This window comes from Orycteropus afer, unplaced genomic scaffold (genome assembly GCF_000298275.1).
Source record: "Orycteropus afer afer isolate SDZICR_OR568_19922 unplaced genomic scaffold, OryAfe1.0 scaffold00396, whole genome shotgun sequence".
Classification (NCBI taxonomy): Eukaryota; Metazoa; Chordata; class Mammalia; order Tubulidentata; family Orycteropodidae; genus Orycteropus; species Orycteropus afer.
This window is the reverse complement of record NW_006921983.1, coordinates 2,899,790-2,926,963: the sequence shown is the minus strand read 5'-3', so window position 1 is coordinate 2,926,963 and position 27,174 is coordinate 2,899,790. Positions and strand designations below refer to the sequence as shown.

At 38.5% G+C, this 27,174-nt stretch overlaps 1 protein-coding gene across 1 annotated transcript in view; it reads left to right on the top strand.

Annotated features, from left to right (window-relative positions):
• Nucleotides 1-27,174, top strand: part of LMBR1 (limb development membrane protein 1) — a 318,251-nt gene that overhangs the window by 70,353 nt on the left and 220,724 nt on the right. Inside the window, exons 2-3 of the mRNA XM_007953475.2 lie at nucleotides 17,472-17,544; nucleotides 21,467-21,506. Of these exons, the coding sequence (XP_007951666.1) occupies nucleotides 17,472-17,544; nucleotides 21,467-21,506 (113 nt within the window). The remainder of the gene's footprint in view (nucleotides 1-17,471; nucleotides 17,545-21,466; nucleotides 21,507-27,174) is intronic.

Here is a 27,174-nt window from a genome sequence, read left to right as displayed (position 1 = left end):
ATGGCACGCTTGGACCCTGCATGTAGCCATGTCATTGTTCAGCAGCCTGTCATGCTCTGCTGACCTTGGGACTTACAATGGACTTAAATTAATGGCCTGCTGTGTGGTTTGGTAACATTGGGACTGTGCCTTTTTACTTGTCAACCTTGGGTTTGTCAGCCTCAGCAGCCAGCAAGCTGTCTGAGTGAAGAAATGCCTTCAGCTTCAGTGGGCTGAGAGCACAAGGCAGAACTGAAGCTCAAGGTTGAGGGGTGTTTACCCAGCCCCTAGAGCCTGGCACTTTGAACTTGGACTTAAAGCCTTCAGACTGTAAGAGAATAAAACTCCTGTTTTTTAAGGCCATCTCATATGTGGTATATTTCCTGTCAGAGTGGCACAGAGGTAACCAAAACAGAATATGGTACTGAGAGAGTGGAGTGCTACTCTGACAGATATCTAAAATGAGGAAACAGGAGTGGAGTGTGTCCTTGAACTGAGACACCAGCAGAAAGACCTCAGCATGTGGCATGAGAGACGGCAGCAGCAGCAGAGCCAAGAGACTGGCAGAGAGATACCGGCAGAGAGACCAGCATGAGAGAGCAGCATGAGAGACAGCAGTAGCAGAGCCCAGAAACTGGCATTAAACAGCAACAGGCTTACCAGCCCACAGAGGAGAAAGCCAGGTCTTATTGGTTAGGTGGCTTCCTGGAGGAGTGGGTTGCCTTCGGGCATTAATTGATAGAAGAGACTGGCATGAAATGGAGTAGCAGGTTGGCCATCCCATGGAGCAAGAAAGCTGAGTGCTTTTGGGGCAGGAAGATTTCTGGGGGAGTGGGTTGCCTTTGGCATTAATTGGCAGAAGCAGAGAGACCGAGGAAATGGGAAGCAGAGCTGCCTTAGCCTCAAAAGGTATGACCATGGCCTCTGGGGGTGGAACCACCATAGCTTCTTAGGTTTCAAAGAGCCAGACCTTCACCAACTTGGTTCTGGTGTGTGGGGCTGCTCGTTTATATGAGCCAGTGGGATGGAGTTATAGCCACTGCCCAAGAGTGAGGGGATAGGGCTACCATGCCCAAGAGGGAGAGGAGTGGAGCCTACTAGGCCAAATGGGCGAGGTCACTACTCAGGAACTAGAGGACTGGAGCCACCCATCTGTTAAGGCCTTCCCATTTGTGGTATATTCCTGTCAGAGTGGCACTAGCAACTAGAACTGATGGACAAGTTTCTATAAACACAAGACCTACCTAAACTATCCCAGTCAGAGATAGAATACTTCAACAGACCTGTAATAAAGGAAGAAATTGAACAGGTCATAAAAAAAAACTTTCAATAAGAAAAAGTCCTGGCCCTGATAGCTTCACTGGAGAATTTTACCAAACGTACAGGGAAGAGTTGACACCTATACTACACAAGCTTTTTCAGAACATAGAAAATGATGGAATACTTCCATATTCATTTTATGAAGCAAGCATAACACTGATACCAAAACCAGGGAAAGATACCACTAAAAAGGAAAACTACAGACCAGTATTCCTCATGAATATAGACAAAAATCTTCAACAAAATCCTAGGCAACACAATCCAACAACATATCAAGAAAATAATACATCCCTGACCAAGTGGGATTCATACCTGGTATGCAAGGATGGTTTAACATCAGAAAAACAATCAGTGTACTCCACCACATAAACAAAGCAAAATAAAAGAACCATATAATCATATCAATCGACTCAGAAAAGGCATTTGATAAAATCCAACACCTGTTCCTGTTCAGAACTCTCAGCAAAATAGGGACAGAATGCAAATTCTTCAACATAATAAAGGGCATATATGCAAAGCCAGTAGCTAACATTATTGTTAACAGAGAAAAACTCAAAGCATTCCCCTTGTGAATAGGAACCAGACAAGGATGCCCTCTATCACCACTTCTATTTAACATTGTAATGGAAGTCCTAGTCAGGGCAATAAGGCAAGAAAGAGAAATAAAAGGCATCCAAATTGGCAATGAGGAAGTAAAGCTGTCGCTATTTGCAGATGACATGAACCTATACATAGAAAACCCAAGAGACTGAGCAATAAATCTACTGGAACTAATAGAGTGGTTCAGCCAAGTGGCAGGATGTAAGTTCAACATACAAAAATCAGTTGGATCCCTCTACATCAAAAAAGAGGCCTCTGAAAAATAATTAAGGGAAACAATACCATTTATAATAGCTACCAAAAAGATAAAATATCTAGGAATAAATCTTACCAGAGACACAAAAGACCTATACAAAGAAAGCTATGAAGCACTACTACAAGAAACTACAAAGGATCTACATAAATGGAAAAACCTGCCTTGTCCATGGATAGAAAGTCTGAATGTTGTGAAAATGTCAATACTACCCAAAGCAATCTACACATTTAATGCAGTCCCTATCCAGATACCATCAACATTTTTAAAGATATGGAAAAGCCAATTACTAACTTCATATGGAAAGGAAAGAACCCTTTCCATATGAAGCAAAGCACTACTGAAGAAGAAAAACAAAGTGGGAGGTCTCATACTCCCAGATCTCAAAACCTACTATACAGCCACAGTAGTTAAAACAGCATGGTATTGCTACAGTGATAGACAGATTGACCAATGGAACAGAATTGAAAACCCAGAAATAGACCCATCCATCTGTGGACAGCTGATTTTGACAAAGGACCAAAACCCATTAAATTGGGAAGAGATAGCCTCTTTAACAAATGGTGCTGGCAAAATTGGATAATTACCTGCAGAAAAATGAAACAAGACCCATACCTCACCCCATACACAAAAACAAACTCAAGTTGGATCAAAGACTTAAATGCAAACCCCAAAACTGTAAAGCTCATCAAAGATAAAATAGGGGCAAATCTAGGGGTCCTAATTTATGGCATAAATAGACTATCAAGCATAACCCAGAATGCACAGGAGGTGGAAGAGAAGCTAGATGACCAGGACCTTTTAAAAATTAATTCTTATACCCATCGAAAGACTTCTCCAACAGGGTAAAAAGAGAACCTACAGATTGGGAGAAAATATTTGCCTATGATGTATGTGATAATGGGCTTATCTCCAAAATCTATAGAAAACTTGAACTACTCAACACCAAAAAGACAATCCAATTCAAAAATGGGCAAGGGACATGAACAGACACCTCACTAAAGATGATATGCAGGCAGCCAACAAACACATGAGGAATTGCTCATGATCGTTAGCCATTAGAGAGATGCAAATCAAAACAATGATGAGATATCATCTCACCACAGCAATAATAGCAGTGGTCAACAAGATAGAAAATAACAAATGCTAGCGAGGTTGTGAAGAGATTGGAACTCTCATACACTGCTGGTGGGACTGTACGATGGTACAGCCATTGTGGAAAATGGTATAATACTTCCTTAAAAAACTGAAAATAGAAATACCATTTGAACCAGTAATTCCATTACTATGAATATATCCTAAAAAGGTGAGAGACAGGACACGAACAGATATACGCACACGCATGTTCATTGCAGCACAGTTCACTATAGCAAAGACATGGAAACAACCTAAATGCCCATCAACAGATAAATGGATAACCAAACTAGGATACATTCACACAATGGAATACTATGCTACGTTAAAGAGCAATGAAGAATACGTGAATCATCTCACAACGTGGGTGAATCTGGAGGACACTATGCTGAGTGAAATAAGTCAATTGCAGAAGGACAAATATTGTATGAGCCCATTACTGCAAAAAGGCAAGGAAGGTTTTGCTTAGGGAAGGGAACTCACTTTGTAGGTTACCGGGGATGGAAGGGAGGGAAGTGGATTTCGGACTAGTTGGGGGCCACATGCTGAGCTGGGTAAGGGGAGGGATGGTATGGAAAGAGTCTGTGACCAGCTTGATAACATTGAGGAAAGGGAGGACACTGAATTGTGCACATAAGATACAGATGACAGAGGCTAATACCAGTATATGCACAATACTGCATTACCACTCACATAAAAAAACAGGCTACAGATTAATGCATAGACAACTGAGAGGATCAGATGGGCGGTTGGTGAATAGGAATATACTCTAGACCAATGATTGATTCAGCTGAGGATAATCTTGCACAGATACTAGTGATACAAAATAGCCACAATCATTACAGTAGCAACAGAAGACAGATTTGGAGTAATCTCTCAGAGGCAGCCTAACACCTTGAGAGAGAACCACCGGATCTGCCTACTCAGGACCATAGTATTGGAGGACACCAGGCTCAATTGGCACAATATAATACATAAAAATCTTGTTCCATAACCTACTTTGATGAGTAGCGACTGGGGTTTTAAAAGCTTTTGAGCAGCCATCTAAGATGCAGCTAATAATGGTTTCATCTTGTCTGATGCAAAGAAGAGTGAAGAAAACCAAGGGCATTTGGAAACAATCAACCCTAGAACATGATAGACCTTGAGACTAGAAGAGCTAGAATGGTGTCTGGCTACCAATGCCAACCACTCGGTAAGGGATCAGAATGAGATCCTGGATAGAGTGGGAGGAAAAATGTGAAACAAAATCCAAAAACACAATAATGACCAGCATTACTGGTCAGATGGAGTCTGGTGGACCCCCAAACTATGGCCCAGGGATATACTTTGGGCCTGGGATAGGACTCACACCCAAGGACTGGCTCTCAGCCCAACAGCAGAAAAACTTAAAAGCAGAACACTCAACCCAGGGTGCTGCATCCACCTGCTCTATGGAGGTAAACCCCTTGGAGCAATTGGCCATGAAACACCAGAGGTACAACATTTACATGGAAGGAAAGCTGAACAGACAGGAGTGCATAACTAAGAAGGTCACAGGGATGGGGGTGTCACAGGTAAGGGAGAGGCAGAGTGTGGGTTAGGATTGGGGATAGTAATTGGGGAGTGAAACCAAATGTACATGAACTGTTGAATGTAAAACAAATTCTGCTCTGTAAGTTTGCACCCAAATCACAATTAAAAAAAATTTTTCCTAAGTATATCTAGGATGCATTTCTGATTCTATTTTATTCCTTTGGTATTTTTGTCAATTCTTGTAACAATATGTACTTTCAATATGCATTTTTAATTATTATATAGCTGTAGTACCTCTCTGCTAAAGTATATCATCTGTCTTTTTTTTACAATTTTCTAGGCTAGTTTCAGGCACTATTTTGCATTGAGGCAAAAATTGAGACATTTATTCTTTCATATGGACTTAAGATCATTTTTATTCAATTCCAAGTAAAACTCTGAAATTGCATTAAGACTATGTATTAACTATGGGAAAAATAACATTTTCATGAAATTTCATCTTTCCATCCAGGAATGTGGAATATATTTTCATTTGTCTAAGTTATGCTTTATGTCCTGAGCGAGTTGTCTAGAACATTTTATTTTTTTTTAGTGAACCAGCTTTTTTTTTTTTTTTTTTGATTTATCTATTTTTCCTAATTAATTTTTTCTCTTTTATTAATTTCAGCTTTTAGTTTTTTTACTTTTATCCTACTTGGTGTTGATGAATATTATTCTTTCTTTATTTTCGCAGGAAATTATCTTTAAATACAAGTTCTTTTCTTTTTAATCTTTTCTTTTTAATAGTAAGGGTACTACCATTTAAGACTGTATATTTTTCTTTGAGTAAAGTTTCAGCTTTGACACTAAAATTTTGGTACAAAATGGTCTCTTTTTCATTGCTTTCTAGGGCTTATTACCTTTTTAATTTAAAAGTAGAAGGTGGCTTAGTCTGAACTTCCCTTTCGAACCTTGTATGAATATTTCTCATTAATTAATCAAATTTGCATTCAGAACTCTAGCTACAAGTGAGTGTGAGAAATGTAATTTTAGTTTTCTGACTTCCCTGGTACCAAAAATACCAAATCCTCTGCCATGGAGTTGATTATAACTCAGAACGACCCTGTAGCCCAAAATAGAACTGCCCCATAGGGTTTCCAGGGCTGTAAATCTTTATGGAAACAGACTCCCTCATCTTTCTCCCACAACGTTTTGGCACAGGAAGGTGCAAAAAAGGATGGAAAGAGATCCTCACTTCAGCATGAGAACCATGAATTGACTGTTAAAACCACAGGACCAGGGCAGACATGTTTACCTATGAAGAGCTTGTGGAATGAGTATAGGGTGGAGGTTGGGGGTTCATCCAGCTAATCCCAGAGAATAATGTTTAAAGACTGGCAGGAAAAGAGAAGCTAGTGAAGGAGACTATGAGAAAAATCAGCAAAGGAGAAAGATTGCTTACACAGGAGCCAAGGGAAATCGACTCTATTAATTGCTGCTTAGAGGTCAAAGTAAAATCATGAAAAGTAATTTGTCAGTTAGGTAATTTTTGACCAATTCCAGAGCTGATGGGTGTGGCAGTCAGATTAGTGGTTGGAGAATGAAAGAATGAGTGTTGAAAAAGTGAAAGTTTGAGAATATAGGCTATTATTTTGAAGAGCTTGACCATAAAGGGGAGGAGAGAGAATAGAATGTGTATTAGAATCATCAATTCTTTGCTATTTTCTGGAGACTCTACCTTCAACTGCCTTAGCTTCTAAGAAACAGCATTACCAGACCTCGAGCACTGCTTACATTTTCAATTTGGGTTTGGCTAGAACTTTGAAGGTCGTTAATCTCATCTTGCCTCTTATTTCTATTATTTTTCTGTACTGAATTTATTCTTCCACTCTCCTATATGGTTTATACATCTTCTCTCATCTTACTTTACATGTGTAACTCTCATTTGATGAACTTGCTTCTATTTCACTGAGAAAATAGAAGCTATCATAAGAGAATGTCTTTATGCTTCCACTACATATTTTCTTACCTACCTGCAACTGAGAGGCAGACAGCTTTTTGGAGGGCCAAAACTGGTAGGAACAGCTGGGAGGTAGCGGCCGGCAGCTTTTGGAGGGCCAGAACTGGTAGGAAAGGCTAGGAAGCAGGAGTGGAGCAGTTTGGAACAGCTAACAGAGATGAACTCATCTGTCAGTGTGTTGTCCTGTGGTGGCTTATGTGTTATTGTGAGGCTGGAGGCTGTGCTACCAGTGTTTCAAGTGTCAGCAGAATGAGCCATGGTGGACAGGTTTCAGTGGAGCTTCCAGCCTAAGACAGACTTGGAAGAAGGAAGAGGCCATCCACTTCTCAAAGAATTGGCCAATGGATATGAATATGAAGAGTGGTGAAACACTGCCTGATGTATTACTGAGAAATAGCCCTGAAACATAGTGCCAGAGGATGAACCCTTTAGGTTGGAAGGCACTCACAATATGACTAGGAAAGAGCTGCCTGCTCAGAATAGAGCCGACCTTGATGGTGTAGATGGAGTAAAGCTTTCAGGATCTCCTTTTGCTGATGTGTCACAACTCAAGAAGAAACAGCTGCAAATATCCATTCATAATTGGAACATGGAATGTGTGAAGTATGAATCTAGGAAAATTGGAAGTTGTCAAATATGAAATGGAATGCATAAAGTTCGATATCCTAGGCATTAGTGAGCTGAAAGGGACTGTTTTGGCCATTTTGAATCAAACAACCATATGATCTATTATGCTGGGAATGACGAATTGAAGAGGAATGGTGTGGCATTCATCATCACAAAGAACCTTTCAAGATCTATCCTGAAATACAATGCTGTCAGTGACAGGATAATATTCATATGCCCATGAGGAAGACTAGTTAATATTACTATTATTTAAATTTACAAACCAACCACCAAAACCAAACATGAGGAAATTGAAGATTTTTACAAACTTCTGCAATGTGAAATTGACCGAACATGCAATCAAAATGTGTTAATTATCACTGTTGACTGGAATGCAAAAATTGGAAACAAAGAACAATCACTGGTAGTTGGGAAATATGGTGTTGGTGATAGAAATGATGCTGGAGATCACATGATAGAATTTTGCAAGACCAATGACTTACTTATTGCAGATACCTTTTTTCCAACAACACAAACTGCGGCTATACACTTGGCCAGAAGAAATACACAGGAATCAGAGTGACTACATCTATGGCAAGAGGCAATGGAAAAGCTCAATATCTTTAGCCAAAACCACGCCAGGAGTTGATTGTGGAACAGACCATCAACGGCTCATATGCAAGTTCAAGTTGAAATGGAAGACATTTAAAACAACTCCACAAGAGCCAAAATATGACCTTGATTTTATCAGTCCTGAATTTAGAGACCATCTAAAGAATAGATTTGTTGCATTGAACACCAATGACCGAAAACCAGAAGAATTGTGGGATGACATCAAGAACATCATCCATGAAGAAAGCAAACGGTCGTTAAAAAGACAGGAAAGGAAGAAAAGACCAAAGTGGATGTCAAAAGATACTCTGAAATTTGCCCTAGAACAGAGGGTAGCTATAGCAAATGGGAGAATTGACAGGATAAAAGAGCTGAACAGAAGATTTCTAAGAGCAGCTCGAGAAGACAAAGTCAATTATTGTAATGAAATGTGCCAAGAGTCGGAGTTAGAAAACCAAAAGGGAAGAACATGCTTGGCAGTTCTCAAGCTGAAAGAACTGAGGAAAAATTTAAGCCTCGAATTGCGATATTGAAAGATTCTGTGGGCAATATGTTGAATGATGCAGGAAACATCAAAAGAAGATGGATGGAATACAGAGTCACTATGTGTTGTTGTTGTTATGTGCCGTCAAGTCATACCTGACTCATAGCAACCCCTGCTTGGGTTTCTGAGGCAGTATCACTACGGAAGTAGATTGCCCCATCTTCCTTCCGAGGAGTGGCTGGTGGGTTTGAACCGCCAGCCTTCTCTTTAGCAGTCAGGTGCCTTAGCCACTACGCTACCAGAGCTCCCGAGTCACTATACTAAAAGAATTGGTAGATGATCATCCATTTCAGGAGGTGGCATATGATCAAGAACCAGTGGTATTGAAAGAAGAAGTCAAAGCTGCACTGCAGGAATTTGAAGAAAGACAAGGCTCTGGGATTTGACGCAATACCCATTGAGATGTTTCAACAAACGGATGCCCTGTTGGAGACACTCACTCAGCTATGCCAAGAGATTTGGAAGACAGCTACCTGCCAACTGACTGGAAGAGATCTATATTAGTATCCATTTTAAAGAAAGGTGATCCCACAGAATGTGAAAATTATCGAACAATATCATTGATATCACATGCAAGTAAAATCTTACTGAAGATAATTCAAAAAATGGTTGCAGCAGTATATTGACAGAGAACTTCCAGAAGTGCAAGCTGGATTCAGAAGAGGACATGGAATGAGAGCTATCATTGCTCATGTCAGATGGATCTTGGCTGCAAGGGAAGAACACCAGAAAGATGTTTACTTTTGTTTACTATGCAAAGACATTCGATTGTGTGGGTCATAACAAATTATGGATAACTTTTAGAAGACTGGAAATTCCAGAACACTTAATTGTACTCATGAGGAACCTGTACATAGACAAGGAGGCTGTTGTTTGAACACAACATGGGGACACTGCATGGTTTAAAATCAGGAAGGGAGTGTGTCAGGGTTGTATCCTTTCACCATACCTACATAACTTGTATGCTGAGCAAATAATCTGAGAAACTGGACTGTATGAAGATCATGACATCAGGATTGGAGGAAGGCTTATTAACAACCTGTGATATGAAGACAACACAACTTTGCTTGCTGAAAGTGAGGATGACTTAGAGCACTTACTGATGAAAATTAAAGACTACAGTCTACAGTATGGATTATACCTCCACATAAAACAAAAATCTTCACAACTGGATCAATAAGCAGCATCAAAATAGATGGAGAAAAGATTGAAATTGTCAAAGACTGTCAATTGTCAATTGTCATATTGCTTGGTTCTGCAATCGACACTAATGGAAGCAGCAGTCAGGACATCAAAAGACATATTGCATTGGGCAAATTTGCTGCAAAAGACCTCTTTCAAGTGCTGAAAAGCAAAGATATCTCCTTGAAAACTAGGATGCACCTAACCCAAGCTATGGTATTTTCAAATGCCTCATATGCATGCATGTGAGAGTTGGACAATGAATAAGGAAGATTGAAGAAGTGTTGATGCTTTTGAGTTGTGGTGGTGTTGAAATATGCTGAAAGGACTGCTCAAAGGACTAACAGATCTATCCTGGAAGAAGTGCAGCCGGGACACTCCTGGGAAGCGAGAGTGGCCAGGCTTCATCTCACTTACTTTGGTCATGTTGTCAGAAGGGACCATTCCCTGGAGAAGGATGTCATGCTTGGTAAAATGGAGAGTCAACGAAAGAGAGGAAGGCCCTCAATGACATGGATAGACACTGTGGCTGCAGCATTGGGCTCATGTATAGTAGGGATAGTGAGTCTGGCACAGGACTGGGCAGTGTTTTGTTCTGTTGTACATAAGGTTGCTAGGAGTTGGATATGACTCAGCGGCACATATCAACAAGAACAAATGTGCAGTTGAACTCCAATACTCTGTTTTCTCCTGGTCTTTCTCTACCCATGCTCCTCCTCTACTTCCTTTTTACTGTACATAAACTTTTTTTAAGGCTAGCGCCTCAATTTGAGCTCATTGCTTATCAGTTCTATTTTGTATCAATAATTTTTCTCTCTACTGGATTATTTATACAACCAACTGAAACATTTTTCATCTTAAAAAGCACTCTCTTGACTAAACATTTTCTTTCACATTTCCTTTGCTCCCTTTATATTAACACTCTTGGAAAGAATTGTCTACTTACCAAGCAAAAGACAGGCATAGGAGTTGAACAATTACCTGAGGCAGCTACACTCCGTGGAGAGAACATCATGGGAGAAAGAAGGGCTGTTTATGCACAGGGAGACAGCTCAGGGGGCAGGGGTGCATGGAGGGATGGACACAGGGAAGAGGTGACTGTTGGGAGGAAGTGGGAGGGGAGCTGTTGCATTGTGGTGAATTGTGGTCAATGTCATGAGACAAAGTGTATGTAAACTGCTGTATGGAAAGTGAGTTTGCTCTGTAAATTTTCACCCAAATCACAATTAAAAAAAAGAGAGAAAAGGAAAAAAAAAAAATGTCTACTTAACATTTTTGTTTTTATCTTTTGCCCTCTCTTTATCCACTTCAATTAGAGTTTTGCCTCTACTATTCCGGGAAAAAACCAGAACAAGAAAACCAACTCTTGTCAAGGTCAACAGTGATCTCCATGTTGCTAAATCCAGCTGTTAATTCTCAGTCCTCATCTTACTTGACCGTCAGCAGCATTTGACACTGTTTATCATTCCCCTTTCCTAGATAAACTTTCTTCACTTGGCTTTCAAGACACCCCCTTATCTATTTGCCTCCTACCTTGCTAGCTGCTGCTTCTCAGTCAGACTTTGCTGATTCCTTCTCATCAAGTTGAGAGCCCTAAATATTTGAGAGCCCTGGCGCTCAGTTCTCAGACTTCTGTTCTCTGGCTACACTCACTGCCTAGGTTGGTAACCTCATCTAGTCTTATAGCTTTTGAATACCATCTATCTGTTGATGATTCCAACTTTTTTCTTTTTTAGACATTTCTAACCTGGCCTTTTTCACTAAACTGCAGATTTTTATATCCAACTACTTATCCAACTTCTCCACCTGAATAAATAATATATATTTTAAGTATAGCAGACTCAATCTGTACTTTCTTATTTCTCCCCCCAAATTACTCTCATAATCTTTCCTAACTCAGAAAATGACAACTCCATCTTTCCACTTTCTCAGATTGAGATCCTTGTATATCCTTGCAAATTCTGCCAGGTCTGCTTTCAAAACATCTAGAACTCGATCACTTCTTAACACCTCCACTCTACAGATATAGGTTATCTCTCTTTTGGCTTATTGCGGTAACTTCTTAACTTGTCTCCTTGCTTTTGTCCTTTCCCGTTTCTGATTTATTTTACACATAGCAAATAGAGTGAACTTTTTGGAATCTGTCAGATCCTGTCACACTCCTCTGCTCAAAATTTTTCAGTGGATTCCATCTCACTCAGGGTAAAAACCAACACTTCACCATGCGCAGTAACCAATACTTTACAGTGTTAAGGTCATGTGTTTTCTGAGAACCCATTACTCTCCAATTTCATCTCATACTTCTTTTCTTTCCTCCTTGTTTGAACTCTCCAGACTCATTCCTGCCTCAGACCCTTGGCACTTACTGTTCTCTCAACCTGGATTATTCCTTCCCCTGATATTTGCATGTCTTGCCAGTCCTCCCTCCCCAAACTCTTTCTTAAATGTCACATTATTAGTGAGACCTTCATTCTCACCTCCACTGACACTCTGTCTTCCCCTAACTGTGCCCTAATCATGCTCTGACATGCTGTATATTAATTATTTGTTGTCTGTTTCATCCACTGGTATGTGAGCTATAAGAGGGTAGACACTTTGTAGTTCGCTGCTATATCCTTAGTTCTTAGAATAAACCAAAAGCCAGTTGCCATCAAGTCAATTCCGACTCACAGCAATCCCATTTTTCAAAGTGGATTTGTGCTCCATAGGGTTTTTAGTGGCTCTGATCTTTCAGAAGTAGATCACAGGCTTTTCTTTTGAGGCTCCTCTGGGTTGATTAAAACTCCCTACCTTTCGGTTAGTAGCAAGGCATTTAACCATTTGCACCATGCAGAGACTCCTAGTATAGTGTACCTAGTATGTAGTAAGCCCACAATAAATAATTGTTGAATGAATGAATTCCAATCAGCCTCAGCCTCTGTCATAAATATTAATTCCCTTGGTCATTAGCCTCATAATTCACTGTTTCTGCTCAGTTACCATTTTTTTTCCTAGCCCAACTCAGACTTTCATTTCATTTAAACAATTTCTCCCTTATCCTCATTGCTTCTTATAAGATTACCTCCATTTACACTTTCAACAAAATCTGATTTTCCTTTTTGATCCCACACGCCAAAGGATTTTGGGAGGTGATGGTAGTGGTAACATTTCCTGGGGTCTCCAGTGTTCCTAACAGAGCCTTAGGCTTCCAGCAGCAGCCATTCTCTAATGCTTTAGAATCTTTGCTCTCCTTATGGTCATATCATTTTTGTCTCATCATTTTTCCATGCTTACTGGGAAAACTTGACACATAGCTCACAGTCTTCCTCTGTTCTCTAAGTTTGTCATCTCCTAGATGACATCATTGTATGTGGCATGACTATAACCTAGGTCCATAATCCATTCTTCCATTCATATGTCAAACAGCTCTTCTTCAGAAAGTCACACATAAGGATGCTCCCTAAACTTTATCATCACTGCAATGGATTCATTTTAGAGTCATCAGTTTTTTTTTTTTTTTCTTTAAATAAGCTCACCAGGTCTGGTAAACCTTTATTTGTAACACTGGTAAACCTTTATTTGTAACCTTAATTTGTAACGATATCTCTTGTTCCTTGACCCATGTTCTATTAATTTATCTATCTATCTATCTATCTATTTATGCATGCATGCATGCATGCGTGCGTGCCAGTCTGTCATCACTCACAAGGCCACCACTTATCTGTCAGTTTGTTGTACTGTGGTGGCTTGTATGTTGCTGTGAGGCTAGAGGCTATGCCACAGGTATTTCAAATACCAGCAGGGTCAACTATGGTGGACAGGTTTCAGTAGAACTTCCAGACTAAGATAGACTAGAAAGAAAGAAGGGGCCATTCACTTGTCAAAGAATTGGTCAGTGAAAACTTTATGAATAGCAGGGAAACACTATTTTCGGAAAACATTACGAATAGTCCTGAAACATTGATATAGTGCTGGAAGATGAGCCCCTCAGGTCAAAATACAACTGGGGAAGAGCTGCCTCCTCTAAGTAGAGTCAACCTTAATGACACGGATGGAGTAAAACTTTTGGGACTTCCATTTGCTGATGGGGCATGATTCAAAATGGGAAGAAACAGCTACAAACATCCATTAATAATTAGAACATGGAATATCTTAAGTATGAATGTAGGAAAATTGGAGGCTGTCAAAAAATGAAATGGGGTGCATTTCATTTGCACTCCTAGGATATGATAAGATCATATCCTAGGCATTAGTGAGCTGAAATGGACTGGTTTTGGCCATTTTGAATCAGATAATCATATGGTCTTCTATGCCAGGAATGACAAATTGAAGAATAGTCTCTCATTTATCATCACAAAGAATGTTTCACTATCTACCCTGAAATACAATGCTGTCAGTAATAGGATAATATCCATATGCCTACAAGGAAGACCAGTTAATATTACTATTCAAATTTATGCACCAACCACTAAAGCCAAAGATGAGGAAATGGAAGATTTTCACCAACTTCAGCAGTCTGAAATTGACCAAACATGCAATCGAGATATACTGATTATTACTTGTGATTGGAATGTGAAAGTTAGAAACAAAGAACAATCACTGGTAGATGGAAAATTACGGCCTTGACGATAGAAATGACACCAGACATTGCTTGATAGAACTTTGTAAGACCGATGACTTATTCATTGCAAATACCTTTTTTCAACAGCATAAATAGTGGCTATGCACAAGGACCTTGCCGGATGGAATATACAGGAATCAGATGAACTACATCTGTGGAAGGAGGTGATGGAGAAGCTCAATATATTCAGCCAAAATAAGTCCAGGAGCTGACTGTGGAATAGACCTTCAATTGGTCTTATGCAAGTTCAAGTTGAAGCTGAAGAAAATTAAAACAAGTCCATGAGAGCAAAAATATGATTTTGTTTATGTCCCACCTGAATTTAGAGACTATCTGAAGAACAGAGTGAATGAACACCAGTGATTGAAAACCAGACAAATTGTGAGATGACTTCAAGAACATCATAAATGAACAAAGCAAAATGTCATTAAAAAGACAGGAAAGGAAGAAAAGACCAAAATGGATGTCAGAAGAGACTCTGAAACTTGCTGTTAAACAGAGAGTAGCTAAAAAGCAAATGGAAGTAATGAATAAAAGAGCTGAACAAAAGATTTCAAAGAGCAGTTCGAGAAGATGAAGTAAAGTGTTATAATGGAATGTGCAAAGATCTGGCAAACCAAAAGGGAAGAACACTCTTGGCATTTCTCAAGCTGAAAGAACTGAAGAAAAATTAAAGTCTTGAGTTGCAATATTGAAGGATTCTATGAGCAAAATTTCGAATGATCCAAGAAGCTTCAAAAGAAGATGGAAGGAATACAGAGTCACTGCAAAAAAAAAAAAAAAGGTCAATGCCCAGCTATTTCAGGTGGTGCCATAGGATCAAGAGCCAGTGGTATTGAGGCAGAAGATGAAGCTGCACTGAAGGAATTGGTGAAAAACAAGGCTCCAGGAATTGACAGAGTACCCATTTGGATGTTTCAACAAATAGATGCTGTGCTGGAGGCACTTACTTGTCTATGCCAAGTAATTTGTAGGACCGCTACCTCACCAACTGACTGTAAGAAATCCATATTTGTACCCATTCCAAAGAAAGGTGATCCCACAGAATGTGGAAATTATTGAACAATATCATCATCAATATCACATGTAAGTAATATTTTGGTTAAGATAATTCAAAAACTGTTGCAACAGTCTATTGACGTGGAACTTCCAGAAATGGCAAGCTGGATTCAGAAGAGGACATGAAACGAGGGATATCATTGCTGATGTAGATGGATCTTGGCTGAAAGCAAAGAATACCAGAAAGATTTTTACTTGTGTTTTATTGACTGTGCAAAAATGAACTGGCTGGATCATAACAAATTATAGATCACGCTGAGAAGAATGGGAATTCCAGAACACTTAATTGTGCTCATGAGGAACTTGTGCATAATACCAGGGGACTGTCATTTGAACAAAACAAGGAGATAGTGTATAGTTTAAAATCGGGAAGTGTGTGTTTCAGGGTTGTATCCTTTCACCATACTTATTTAATCTATGTGCTGAGCAAATAATCTGAGAAGCTGGACTATGTGAAGAAGAATGCAGCATCAGGATTGGAGGAAGACTTGTTAACAACTGGTGATATGCAAATGATGCAACCTTGCTTGCTGAAAGTGAAGATGATTTGAAGCACTTATTGATGAAGATTAAAGACTACATCTGCAGTATGGATTACACCTCAACATAAAGAAAACGAAAATCCTCACAAGTGGACCAATAAGCAGCATCATGTTAAATGGAGAAAAGATTGAAGTTGTCAAAGATTTCATATTACTTGGTTCCACAGTCAACACCCATGGAAGCAGCAGTGAAGAAATCAGATGTCATATTGCAGCAAATCCGCTGCAAAAGATCTCTTGGAAGTGTTGAAGAACAAAGATGTCTCTTTGAAGACTAAGGTGCACCTAACCAAAGCCATGGGAGCTCTGGTAGCGTAGTGCCTAAGGCACTTGACTGCTAACCAGAAGGCTGGCGGTTCAAACCCACCAGCCACTCCTCGGAAGAGGGGGCAATCTACTTCCGTAGTGATACTTCCTCGGAAACCCAAAGAGGGGTCGCTATGAGTTGGGTCTGACTTGACGGCACATAACAACAACAACAACCAAAGCCATAGTATTTTCAGTCTCCTCATATGCATATGAAAGCTAGACAGTGAATAAGGAAGACTGAAGAAAAGTTGATGCTTTTGAGTTGTGGTGTTGGTGGAGAGTACTGAAAATACTGTGGACTGCCAGAAGAAGTAACAAATCTGTCCTGGAAGAAGTGCAGCCAGAATGTTCCTTGGAAGTGAGAATGGCCAGACTTTGTCTCACCTACTTTGGCCATGTTGTCAGAAGGGATCATTTTCTGGAGAAGGATATCGTTCTTGATAGTAGGTGAATGGTCAGTGAAAAAGGGGAAAACTCAATGAGATTGATTGACACATTGGCTACAACAGTGGGCTCAAGTATAGAAAGGATTGTTAGGATGGTACAGAGCTGGGCAGTGTTTTGTTCTGTTGTGCATAGGGTTGCTATGAGTTGGCGCGACTCAAGGGCACCTAACAACAACGACAATAACAACAACATTCTCCCTCAGATATCTAGAATTAAGTGGAATTTAATATTAATTAAGAATTAAAAAGGAAGCTTCTTGCTCAGTTGCTGTTTACTTTGATACATGGTATATTTATTGAATAAGTCTCTTCTCCCCACGCTTATTTGTGATGCCTTTTGCATGTTAAATTTTTATATAATAGAATCTGCCTTTCATTGATCTCTGTAAATGTATCGATGCTTTAAGCTGTATCTGCACCTTCTTTTGACCTTATTTTTCATAATTATTCATGATAGCCTTCTTCTTTACAATTTCAGATGATTTTTTAAAACACTTGGTCATATTTTAAAAAACTCCACTGGGGACTTTTATTTTTCCCCTGCTGGACAGGCACCTTAGTTCACATAAATCAAGGTTTTATCAAGGCTTTATATTTCTATATATCTAAAAGTTTTACTTGTTAATAGTTTAAATTCTTTTTTCCTATAAATACAAAAGATGTATCTTGGTACCTGTCACTTTATTCTTTTTTTTAATCACTCTATTGACCTAAGAAAAAGTTGGTATGCAAAAATATAAATGATCTATTAAAATTTTTGTTTTGTTTCAGATATGTTTTCTTCTTTTTGCTGTTCTCTTCATTGTTTCCTACTTCATCATCACAAGATACAAGAGAAAATCAGGCAAGTAGAAACATTTTATTTAAAACTTTTATTATAATGCCAAGTGGTATGTTATTGTTGTTGTTGTGTGCCGTGGAGTCAGACCCAACTCATAGTGACCCCTCCTTGGGTTTCCAAGGCAGTATCACTACGGAAGTAGATTGCCCAACCTTCCTTCCGAGGAGTGGCTGGTGGGTTTGAACCGCCAGCCTTCTGGTTAGCAGTCAGTTGCCTTAGGCACTATGCTACCAGAGTTCCTCCAAGTGGTCTAGGCCGTGGTATATGGGGTATATTGGACACTTCAATGTGGTAGTATATTAAATATACTGGTGATTGAAATGAGCAGTTGCTTGATGCTTAGAACACTAAAAATAACCTCTAGGGAATTTGACTACTCTTAGAGTAATCCTCTTAGACCAGAGCCCTTGTTTATCACAATTCTTATGTTCAACCAAGAATAGTCCTGGATTATTTAGTATCTGGGAAATTCCAGAATTTATGAGAATATTTGGATCCTTGTGACTAGTTCTGACTCTGAACATTCTATTTACCCATCTCCTTCACAGTCTCCAAGGTCACTTCCTTGACTACTAGATTATCTTTTCTTTCTTTAAGGGTATGTAGAATTTAGTCTGCACAATACCATGTAGTATGCAATCATATATTATCCTTAAATTATTTATATATATCTATGTATGGGGCAATCTACTTCCATAGTGATACTGCCTCGGAAACCCAAGGAGGGGTCGCTATGAGTCGATGGCACATAACAACAACAACAATAACATATATCTCTATAGGAGCTCTGGTAGCATAGTGCCTAAAGCACTTGACTGCTAACCAGAAGGCTGATGGTTCAAACCCACCAGCCACTCCTTGGAAGGAAGATGGGGCAATCTAGTTCCATAGTGATACTGCTTCAGAAACCCAAGGAGGGGTCGCTATGAGTCGGGGCCGACTTGACGGCAAATAACAGCAACAACAACATACATCTTGCTAGCTAGAGGAACCACTAGATCTTATTAGTTTTGTTTGTTTTTTAAATGAGCTTATGCTAATTCACAGATTTCTTGATCAGTAAACAATTGCCTGACCATTTTCTGTTACATCTCAGCTACTGATACATAGGATTTTCCACCTGTGATCCTGGGCTAGTAGTAGATGCTATATGAATACTTAAGGATTCCCTATGTTAAGGATGCTTTGATATTATCATAAACTTGTCAGATTTTTGAGAGAACCAAGAAAATACTGCTTTTTCTAGTGCATTACTTTAAGACTATTACTGTGACTCTTTGACTACTGTGAAATATTCCTGGAATTATACAGAGTTTTGAAGACCTACAGATCCAAGACAATATCATAGCTATTTTAAAAGATATTTTGGCATCAGGTTTCATAGATTATAAGAACAGTACATAGTCATTTCCTCTCATAATAGGGAGGGAGCGATTATGCTAATTTTTTTGTGATATGAAAAAGTAAGTTTAATTTTATCCCAATTCCAAATGCTTTCCCTAGGCCTTATAGCTCTGTAACAATGGCATCAGCTTTGATTAACTAACACATCGATTGCATTTTTTAAAACTTTTCTCGTTTTAATATTATCTTTTTTTCCCCTCTGAGGTGTATATAAAGCTCTTAAATGAAATGCCTTTATCTAACTGTTAGTCCAGGACAATATAAAATCTAGTGCAAAATATCAGAATGAAACTGTTAGATAGATCCTATAGGCAGGCATTCAGAAAGGGAGAAAATTAATGTTATTGAAGAGAATTTAATGAAAAGGTGAGACCTAAATTGAATCCAGAAGAATGGCATGATTAAGGAGGTGAGTAAAAAAGGGTCAGGAGAAGTAGAACATTTCAAACGTGGTATAATTTGACCAAAGGAATAGAGGTAAGGGTGAGCTTGTTGCAAAGATTGCTATTAGGAAACCATAGAGTTTGTGCTTCGAAGATGTGTGAAACAAGGTTGGCTGATGGGCAACACACTAAAGAAAACAAAACAAAACAAAACACAAAAGAAACTCACTGCCGTTGAGTCGACTCCAACTCATAGTGACCTGTCCTTGGGTTTCCAAGGCAGTATCTCTAAGGAAGTAGATTGTCCAGTTTTACTTCTGAGGAGTGGCTGGTGGGTTTGAACCTCCAGCCTTCTGGTTAGCAGTCAAATGCCTTATGCACTATACCACACTAGACTGAGGTATTTGAATTTGTTGTATTATGTAATTATGAACCACTTTAGTTTTCTAAGAGAGGTCTGGTGGCACAGTGGTTAAAGCCCTTGGCTGCTAACTAGAAGTTGAGAGGTTTGAGCTTACCAACTGCTCAGTAGAGGAAAGATATGGCAGTCTGCTTTCATTAAGACTTACAGCCTTCAAAGCCCTATGAGGCAATTTTGTGTCCTATAGGGTCACTATGAATCAACTCAGTGGCAGTGGATTTGGTTGGGTTAGGTTTCGAATTGGTGTGAGTGTGTGTGTGTGTGTATGTTTGTGTGAATGATACAGACAGACACAGAAAGAGGATATGTGTGTGTATGAAGGGGGAGAGGGAGAGAAAGAATGACATGATGAGTGCATTGATATAAATATGTTGTATTAGGGAAAATTAAGTCTGATGAGCTGGAAAATTGGAGATTTAGTAAATGATTTTGAGAGTAAGCCAGGGGTTAGTGATGAGGACCCTGGACCCAACTGATAGTTTATTGAGAATAGAATTAGATGGATGTGGGAATATTACAATATACCTAAGATTTGGTTATTGATTGGGTGCGGGCAACAATTATGTAACAAAACTTAATTATGATTACTTTTTTTGTGGTAAAAATATTTTAGACACACTATAAATAAGGATAAGTAAGGATAAAGGAGCTCTGGTGACGTAATGCCTCAGGCATTTGACTGCTAACCAGAAGACTGGCAGTTCAAACCCACCAACCACTCCTTGGAAGGAAAACTGGGCAATCTACTTCCATAATGATGCTGCCTTGGAAACCCAAGGAGAGGTCACTGTGAGTTGGATCTGACTCCATGGCAGTGATTTTTTTAAATAAATAAGGATGGAAACTGTACTGAGAGAATAGACCTAAATACATGCCAGTGACACTTAGCAGTTGAACTCTCAGAAAATTGGGGTAAAGGGAAAATTTCAGAGCCTTTACGACAGAGCCTTTGAGGACAACCACAGTTAGGTATATGAAGAGAAGGAAGGGCCAAGATTGTTTTTGCAATATTCTTGTAATTGGGTCATAATCTCTTTTGGCTGGTAAGTTTATGTGGGAAGACAAAAGTTGACTAACAGACATAAAGAGAGGGAGATGAAAGCAAGCAATCACCATCTGCCACTTAAAAAAAATATATATGTATAAAACTTACCTTAAAAACTATAACTTATATAACTGTAACTATGAATTATTGAAAAATGGTATCCAAGTTGTAAAATAATAAATAGTCCAAAAAAAAAATCTTTGTTATTACTAATGGTAACCTCTAACTATGGAAAGTTTGATAAGTTCTAAGATTCTGAATTTTAATTTTATAGTAAAATTTTTTGTTGGCTGTTTTATCAATCAGAAAATTTTACTAATTAGTAATTTTACTTACATTGTATAACAACAGACTTAATAGTGATCCTACATTTCTACCAAGATTTTATTTTCTTGAGGACTAAATTTCTTGAGGATTAAATATTTGGAAAATTTTAATCTATATGTGGTATTTTGTTAATCAGGATTTTTGATTAATCAGAACATTCCATTTTTTAACCATATACTATACTATCTCCTTTAATTGTACTTATATTTGAATCTTTGCTGAAATTAACATAGTGCTTTTTTGTAAATTGTTTCTATAAAATAATTGCTCCTTTAAATTTATATTTGTCTTTATATTATTTAATAATTAATGAAACATTTTCTAATACCTTAAATATTTTTGCAGATGAACAAGAAGATGAAGATGCCATAGTCAACAGGATTTCGTATGTATTTTAAAGTTCACTTACTCTGTGTCTAACTTTAAAGTAAAAAATTTCTCAATGTTATTCTAGCTTTGGGGCAGAAATATGGAAAAAACTCACCTAAATATTACAACACCTTTATCTTATTACACCTGTTCTTAGAAAGCATATATAAACAAAAATGAATGAAAAATTGTGAATTTATTATCCCTTGTTAAAATTAACTTACTTAAGAAGCGGACAGGTTTTGTCTTCAGAATATTTAATGAAGAAATGGGCTGAAGTATGGGAAACTTACTGGGCCATAGAAAGAAATTCTTGGCTATTTGTACAGACTTCTGCGTAAGATTAGGATGTCTTAAAAGAGGGACCAGACATCTATTCTGGTTAATTGAGTATTTACCTGCTATGAACAGGGAAATGGGCCCAGGTTGTCCTTTTAAGTTCCTTATAGCTCTTTCTGCTTATATACATTTATATAGTGTGTGGTAGAAATATCCTTTAATTTTTTTGAGGTATTAAACTGGATGGAAACAGTGAATTCCTTTTTGTTCAAATTTTACTTGATTAAAATTTGAAATCACACAGATATACCTACATAGGATGGTACCTTTATTCCTGGAATTTTAATGTTTGACACTTTAAAAATTTTTGAAATAATGACAAAATTTAGAAGTATAATACAAAGAGCTTTTTTTCCTGAACTCTTTGGGAGCTGGAGGGTGGATGGAGAAGAGGAAGTAAGGAAAGAGGAGGAGGGAAAGGAAGACAAAGAGACTATATATACATACTGGTACACACATATACACACACAAAAATCCTTTCACATGCAATGGAATATTATTCAGTAATGAAAAAGATTGAAGTCTTGATACATGCTATAACATGAGTGAACCTTGAAAACCTTATGGTAAGTGAAACAAGCTGTACACAGAAGGTCATATACTGTATGATTCCATTTATGTAAAATCTCCAAAATAAGTAAATCCATAGAGACAGAAAGCAGATTGGTGGTTAGTAGGGGCTTGGGGGAGGAGGGACTGAGGAATAATTGCTTAATGGGTGTAGCATTTTTTTTTGGAGTGATGAAAATATTTTGGAACTAGGTAGAGGTGATAGTTGCACAACATTTTCAATGTACTAAATGCCACTGAATTGTTTAAAGTAGTTAATTTTATGTTACGTGAATTTCACCTCAATTAAAAAAAAAACTTTCCAATAGTAGATGACTCAAATAGGGCTTAATTTGATTTATAACTTAAAAATGAATACCGATGGACCTTGCTTTATTAGGTTTTATAATTTGTATTATTTTGAATGCCTTGTGGAAGTTAGGTAAGAAACAAAGACAACTGTAACTTCATACTGGAAAGTCCTGCTCTGTGGATTTAAAACTTAGGCTCAAAACTAGATCTTTAAATTTATAAGATTAGGGGTCTTGATTTTATTCCTAGTACCATTTGTTGTTGTTATGTGCTGTTGAGTCGGACCCGACTCATAGCGACCCTTCCTTGGGTTGCCGAGGCAGTATTACTATGGAAGTTGATTGCCCAATCTTCCTTCTGAGGAGTGGCTGGTGGGTTTGAACCGCCAGCCTTCTGGTTAGCAGTCAAGTGCCTTAGGCACTATGCTACCAGTTGTGAAAATTTGTAAATGAATCATCAATTTTCTCTATCTCAATTACTGTTCCTGTAAAACAGAATAATTTAGAAAGCTATACCGAATCACAGAGTGAATTAAGAATACATAATAAGGAGCTCTGGTAGCATAGTGCCTAAGGCACTTGACTGCTAACCAGAAGGCTGGCGGTTCAAACCCACCAGCCACTCCTCGGAAGGAAGGTTGGGCAATCCTACTTCCGTAGTGAGACTGCCTTGGAAACCCAAGGAGGGGTCGCTATGAGTTGGAGCCAACTCTATGGCAAATAACAACAACAACAACAGTAAGGAGCTCTGGTGGTGCAGTGGTTAAACCATTGGGTTGCTAATCAAAAGGTTGGTGATTCAAACCTGCCAGCTGCTCTGAGGGAGAAAGATGAGACAGTTTGCTTCCATAAAGATCTACAGGCTTGGAAACCTTTTGGGGCAGTTCTACTGTGTCCTATAGTGTTGCTGTAAGTTGGAATTGACTCGATGGCAGTGGGTTTGGTGTGGTATTATTTCTCTCTAAGTGAAATCTTCCAGGTACATGTAAGATATGTGCCCTCTCTGCATGTAATCTGTGCACCACTTTTAGTGGTCATGCTTCTTAAATACATATATAAATTAATAATTTATGAACAAAAGAACAAATCATCTTAGGTTTTACACTAAAAATTATATTTTATGAAAATATGGCCTTGTGTTGTTTCAGTGTTGGTGATTGCTCAGGAGCAGGCTCCACTTCCTGTACCTACTTTAGAAGAGCACCTAGTACATCATGTGGGAGGGGTTTGGGTTTTCTAATTAGGGTGTGGTGATGTGTATGGAGATCCTCTTTCTGAAGGTATATTGGTATGCTGTTGTAATACAGTTAGAAAGAGGAAGGAAGGGCACCCAAGAAATGGAATCTGGCTTATTCTGACCCCTCTCATCTTTTTCTCAGACTATTTACATTTTTGTCTTTCACTTCCTTTTTTTTTTTTTTTATTTTGTGATAGAATAAGTGAGAATTGAAGAGTTAGGCAGATCTGGGTTCAAATTCTAAACTTAGGATTTATTTGCTTGAATCAAGAAGAGATTGAAAAAGTTTCATTTTCTCCACATATAAAATAGAGATATTATCTACTCTGTGGTATACAGCAGTATTATGGAGTAGGTAATGTCTCTGTTTTACATCAGGCGAAAATGAGTCTTCCTTTCATATATCTATATCTATCTATCTGTGTATGAAAAGATAATCTTTTACGTACCCATATATATCTATATCTATATTTAGAGTAGGGTGCATGGTGCATGTTAAGTATTAAATAAATGTTACCTTTCTTGTCTCATTACCCTCTTTCCTTGCTTGCTTCTTTTCAGTGGAGGGATATGCATGGGGTGGGGAACATGGAATAGGCAGAAATTGAATGAGAGATTGTACTTAACAAGGATGAAAAATATTGAAATCCCCAATCTTCTGAAGGAGTTTAGACATATTCTTAAGTTTAGGTGGTCACTAACACTATTCTGGCCACTTGAGAGAGGATTCTTCACAACTAATTTATCCCAAGTAACCAAAGTACGTTTGCGAAGTTTTCCCTTGCTCTTCCTTACCTCCTTCTTAGCCTTTGCTTTCTTTTCTGCTACTACAGTGCATCATGCTGTCTTCTATTTGTATCTTTGCCCCGTGCTTTTCCCAACCAAAAATTGTATTTTCTGAAAGCTACTCTTAGGTATTTGATTTAGTTTAAAATAATTGATATAAAAATTCAATTTTTATATAAAAAAATAAATTTTTATATAAAAATTGATATAAAAAACTATTCTTAGGGATAGCTTGCATTCTAGGAGAAAACTATTATTTAACTCACTAGTGTAGAAAAACCTTTCCTTCTCTTAGTTTTATCTCTACTTAACCCTCCTTTTAATACTACCCATGCCATTTGAAAATGCCATTTGAAAAATGGCTTTAGTAGTGGGAGTTCGGTGTGCCATCACTAAGAAAGAAATAAACCATATATTTTATACTTTGAATCAAAATAAAGCTTTCCACTAAAAGGAACCAGGACTTCTTGGAGAAATGGCTGATTCCAGAGCTGGATTGGTAATGTTCCAGGGTCATCTTGTACCTCTTTGCCAGAATGCAAGGGATTGCTCAGAGAATGATGGGGACATATCAAAAGGACCCAGAAGCCAAATTAGGGACAATTTAGGCATCAAAATAAATAATGCCTGTAATTGAGCTTAATCAACTTAACCAACATAAATTTGTAAGTGAATAAATTAGAAGTTTGGCAAAGAAGAAGATATGTTTTCCTATTTCCAAACTTACCTTCCAATAAGATAATCATTCATTAAAGAGGAAAGTGTGACTTTAGAGTGGAGAGTCCTGGCAAACATCTCTTTTACCAGCAGTCAAAGGGAGCATCATTACTAATGAGACAGACAGAAACTGTAAGCTGCCTGATAGGCTATCTATTCCTGCTTAGTTGTTGTTATGTGCTGCCGAGTCGGACCCAACTCATAGGGACCCCTCCTTGGGTTGCCAAGGCAGTATCACTATGGAAGTAGATTGCCCAACCTTCCTTCCGAGGAGTGGCTGGTGGATTTGAACCGCCAGCCTTCTGGTTAGCAGTCAAGTGCCTTAGGCACTATGCTACCTGAGCTCCTGTTCCTGCTTAGTAGATATGTCAAAATCAAAATATCCAAAATTGAATCCTGTTTCTCTTTCAAACTGGCTCTAACTTCAGCCTTCTCCATTTTAGTTGAGTCAGCTCCACCCTTCCAGTTCTTAGGCTAGAAGCCACAGGTCATCCCTGACTTTTTTTCTCTCAAATCCTGTAAGTGAGAATTCACCTTGACAGCAGTGGGTTTGGTTTGGTTTTCTGTCTTCAGAATTTAGCCACTTATCTTACCATCTTCACTACCCTGGTCTGAGCCGTCATTTGTTACTTCAGTGGCTTCAAAGAAGTCTCCTTTTGCCCATTCTTGCCTATAGTCCATTTTTTCTATGGCATGATCCTTTAAAATAGAGTCAACCTGTGTCAGTCCTTTGTTCATACCTCTGTAGGAGCTGCTCATCTCACTTAGAGTAAAAACCAAAGTCCTTACCATGACCTCCACCTGTTTGTCATTTCTCCTACTTTCCTCACTTTCTCATTTATTGAACAATAGCCACAAAAAAACTGCATCTTATTTTTCCCTTGAAAGGTCAGCGTGCTTCCTTCCACTTTAGAGTTTTCGATCCATTTTCTCTGCCTAGAATGCTTTTTGTCAGATATCCACTTGGTTAATTTTCTTACCCATTTCATCCCTTCACCTCATCTCAGCTTTTCTATGAGGCCTATGCTGACTGCCATATTTTATATTTTTATTGTTTATCATCTATCTCTCCCCACTCCATTGTAAACCCTACAAGGGCAAGAATATTTGGTTGTTTTAAAGTGCCTAGAACAATCGTGGTACATAGCAAGCACTCAGTAAACACTTATCTAATGAAAGAGCCCCACCAAAAAGATTCACTGCATCACAGTCTTTGATACTATGCTTTACTAAAAGCTCTACAAGTGATTCTGATTATTCTGTTAACTAAGAACCATTGACCTGGAGTGAGGAATTTGGAATGGAATTTGCATCCTGATTCATGCAGCAATCATTTATTGATTAACTGAGATGAGATTTAGGATGGTGTTATGGATTGAATTGTGTGTTGTTCCCCCCCCCTCTCCCCCCCAACATATGTGTTGGAATTCTAACCCATCAGCCACTCCTCAGAAGGAAGGTTGGGCAATCTACTTCCCTAGTGATACTGCCTCTGAAACCCAAGGAGGGGTCATTATGAGTTGGGTCCGACTCGAAAGCACATAACAACAACAACATATCTGTGGATGTGATCCCACTTGGGAATAGGGGGTTCTTTGTTAATGTTAATAAGGCCATGTCAGTGTAAGTTGTGTTTTAAACCTACTCACTTTTTTTTTTTTTTTTTTAATTGTGATTTGGGTGAAGATTTACAGAGCAAATTCACTTTCTATACAGTGGTACACATATCAAGTGTATCTACTTGA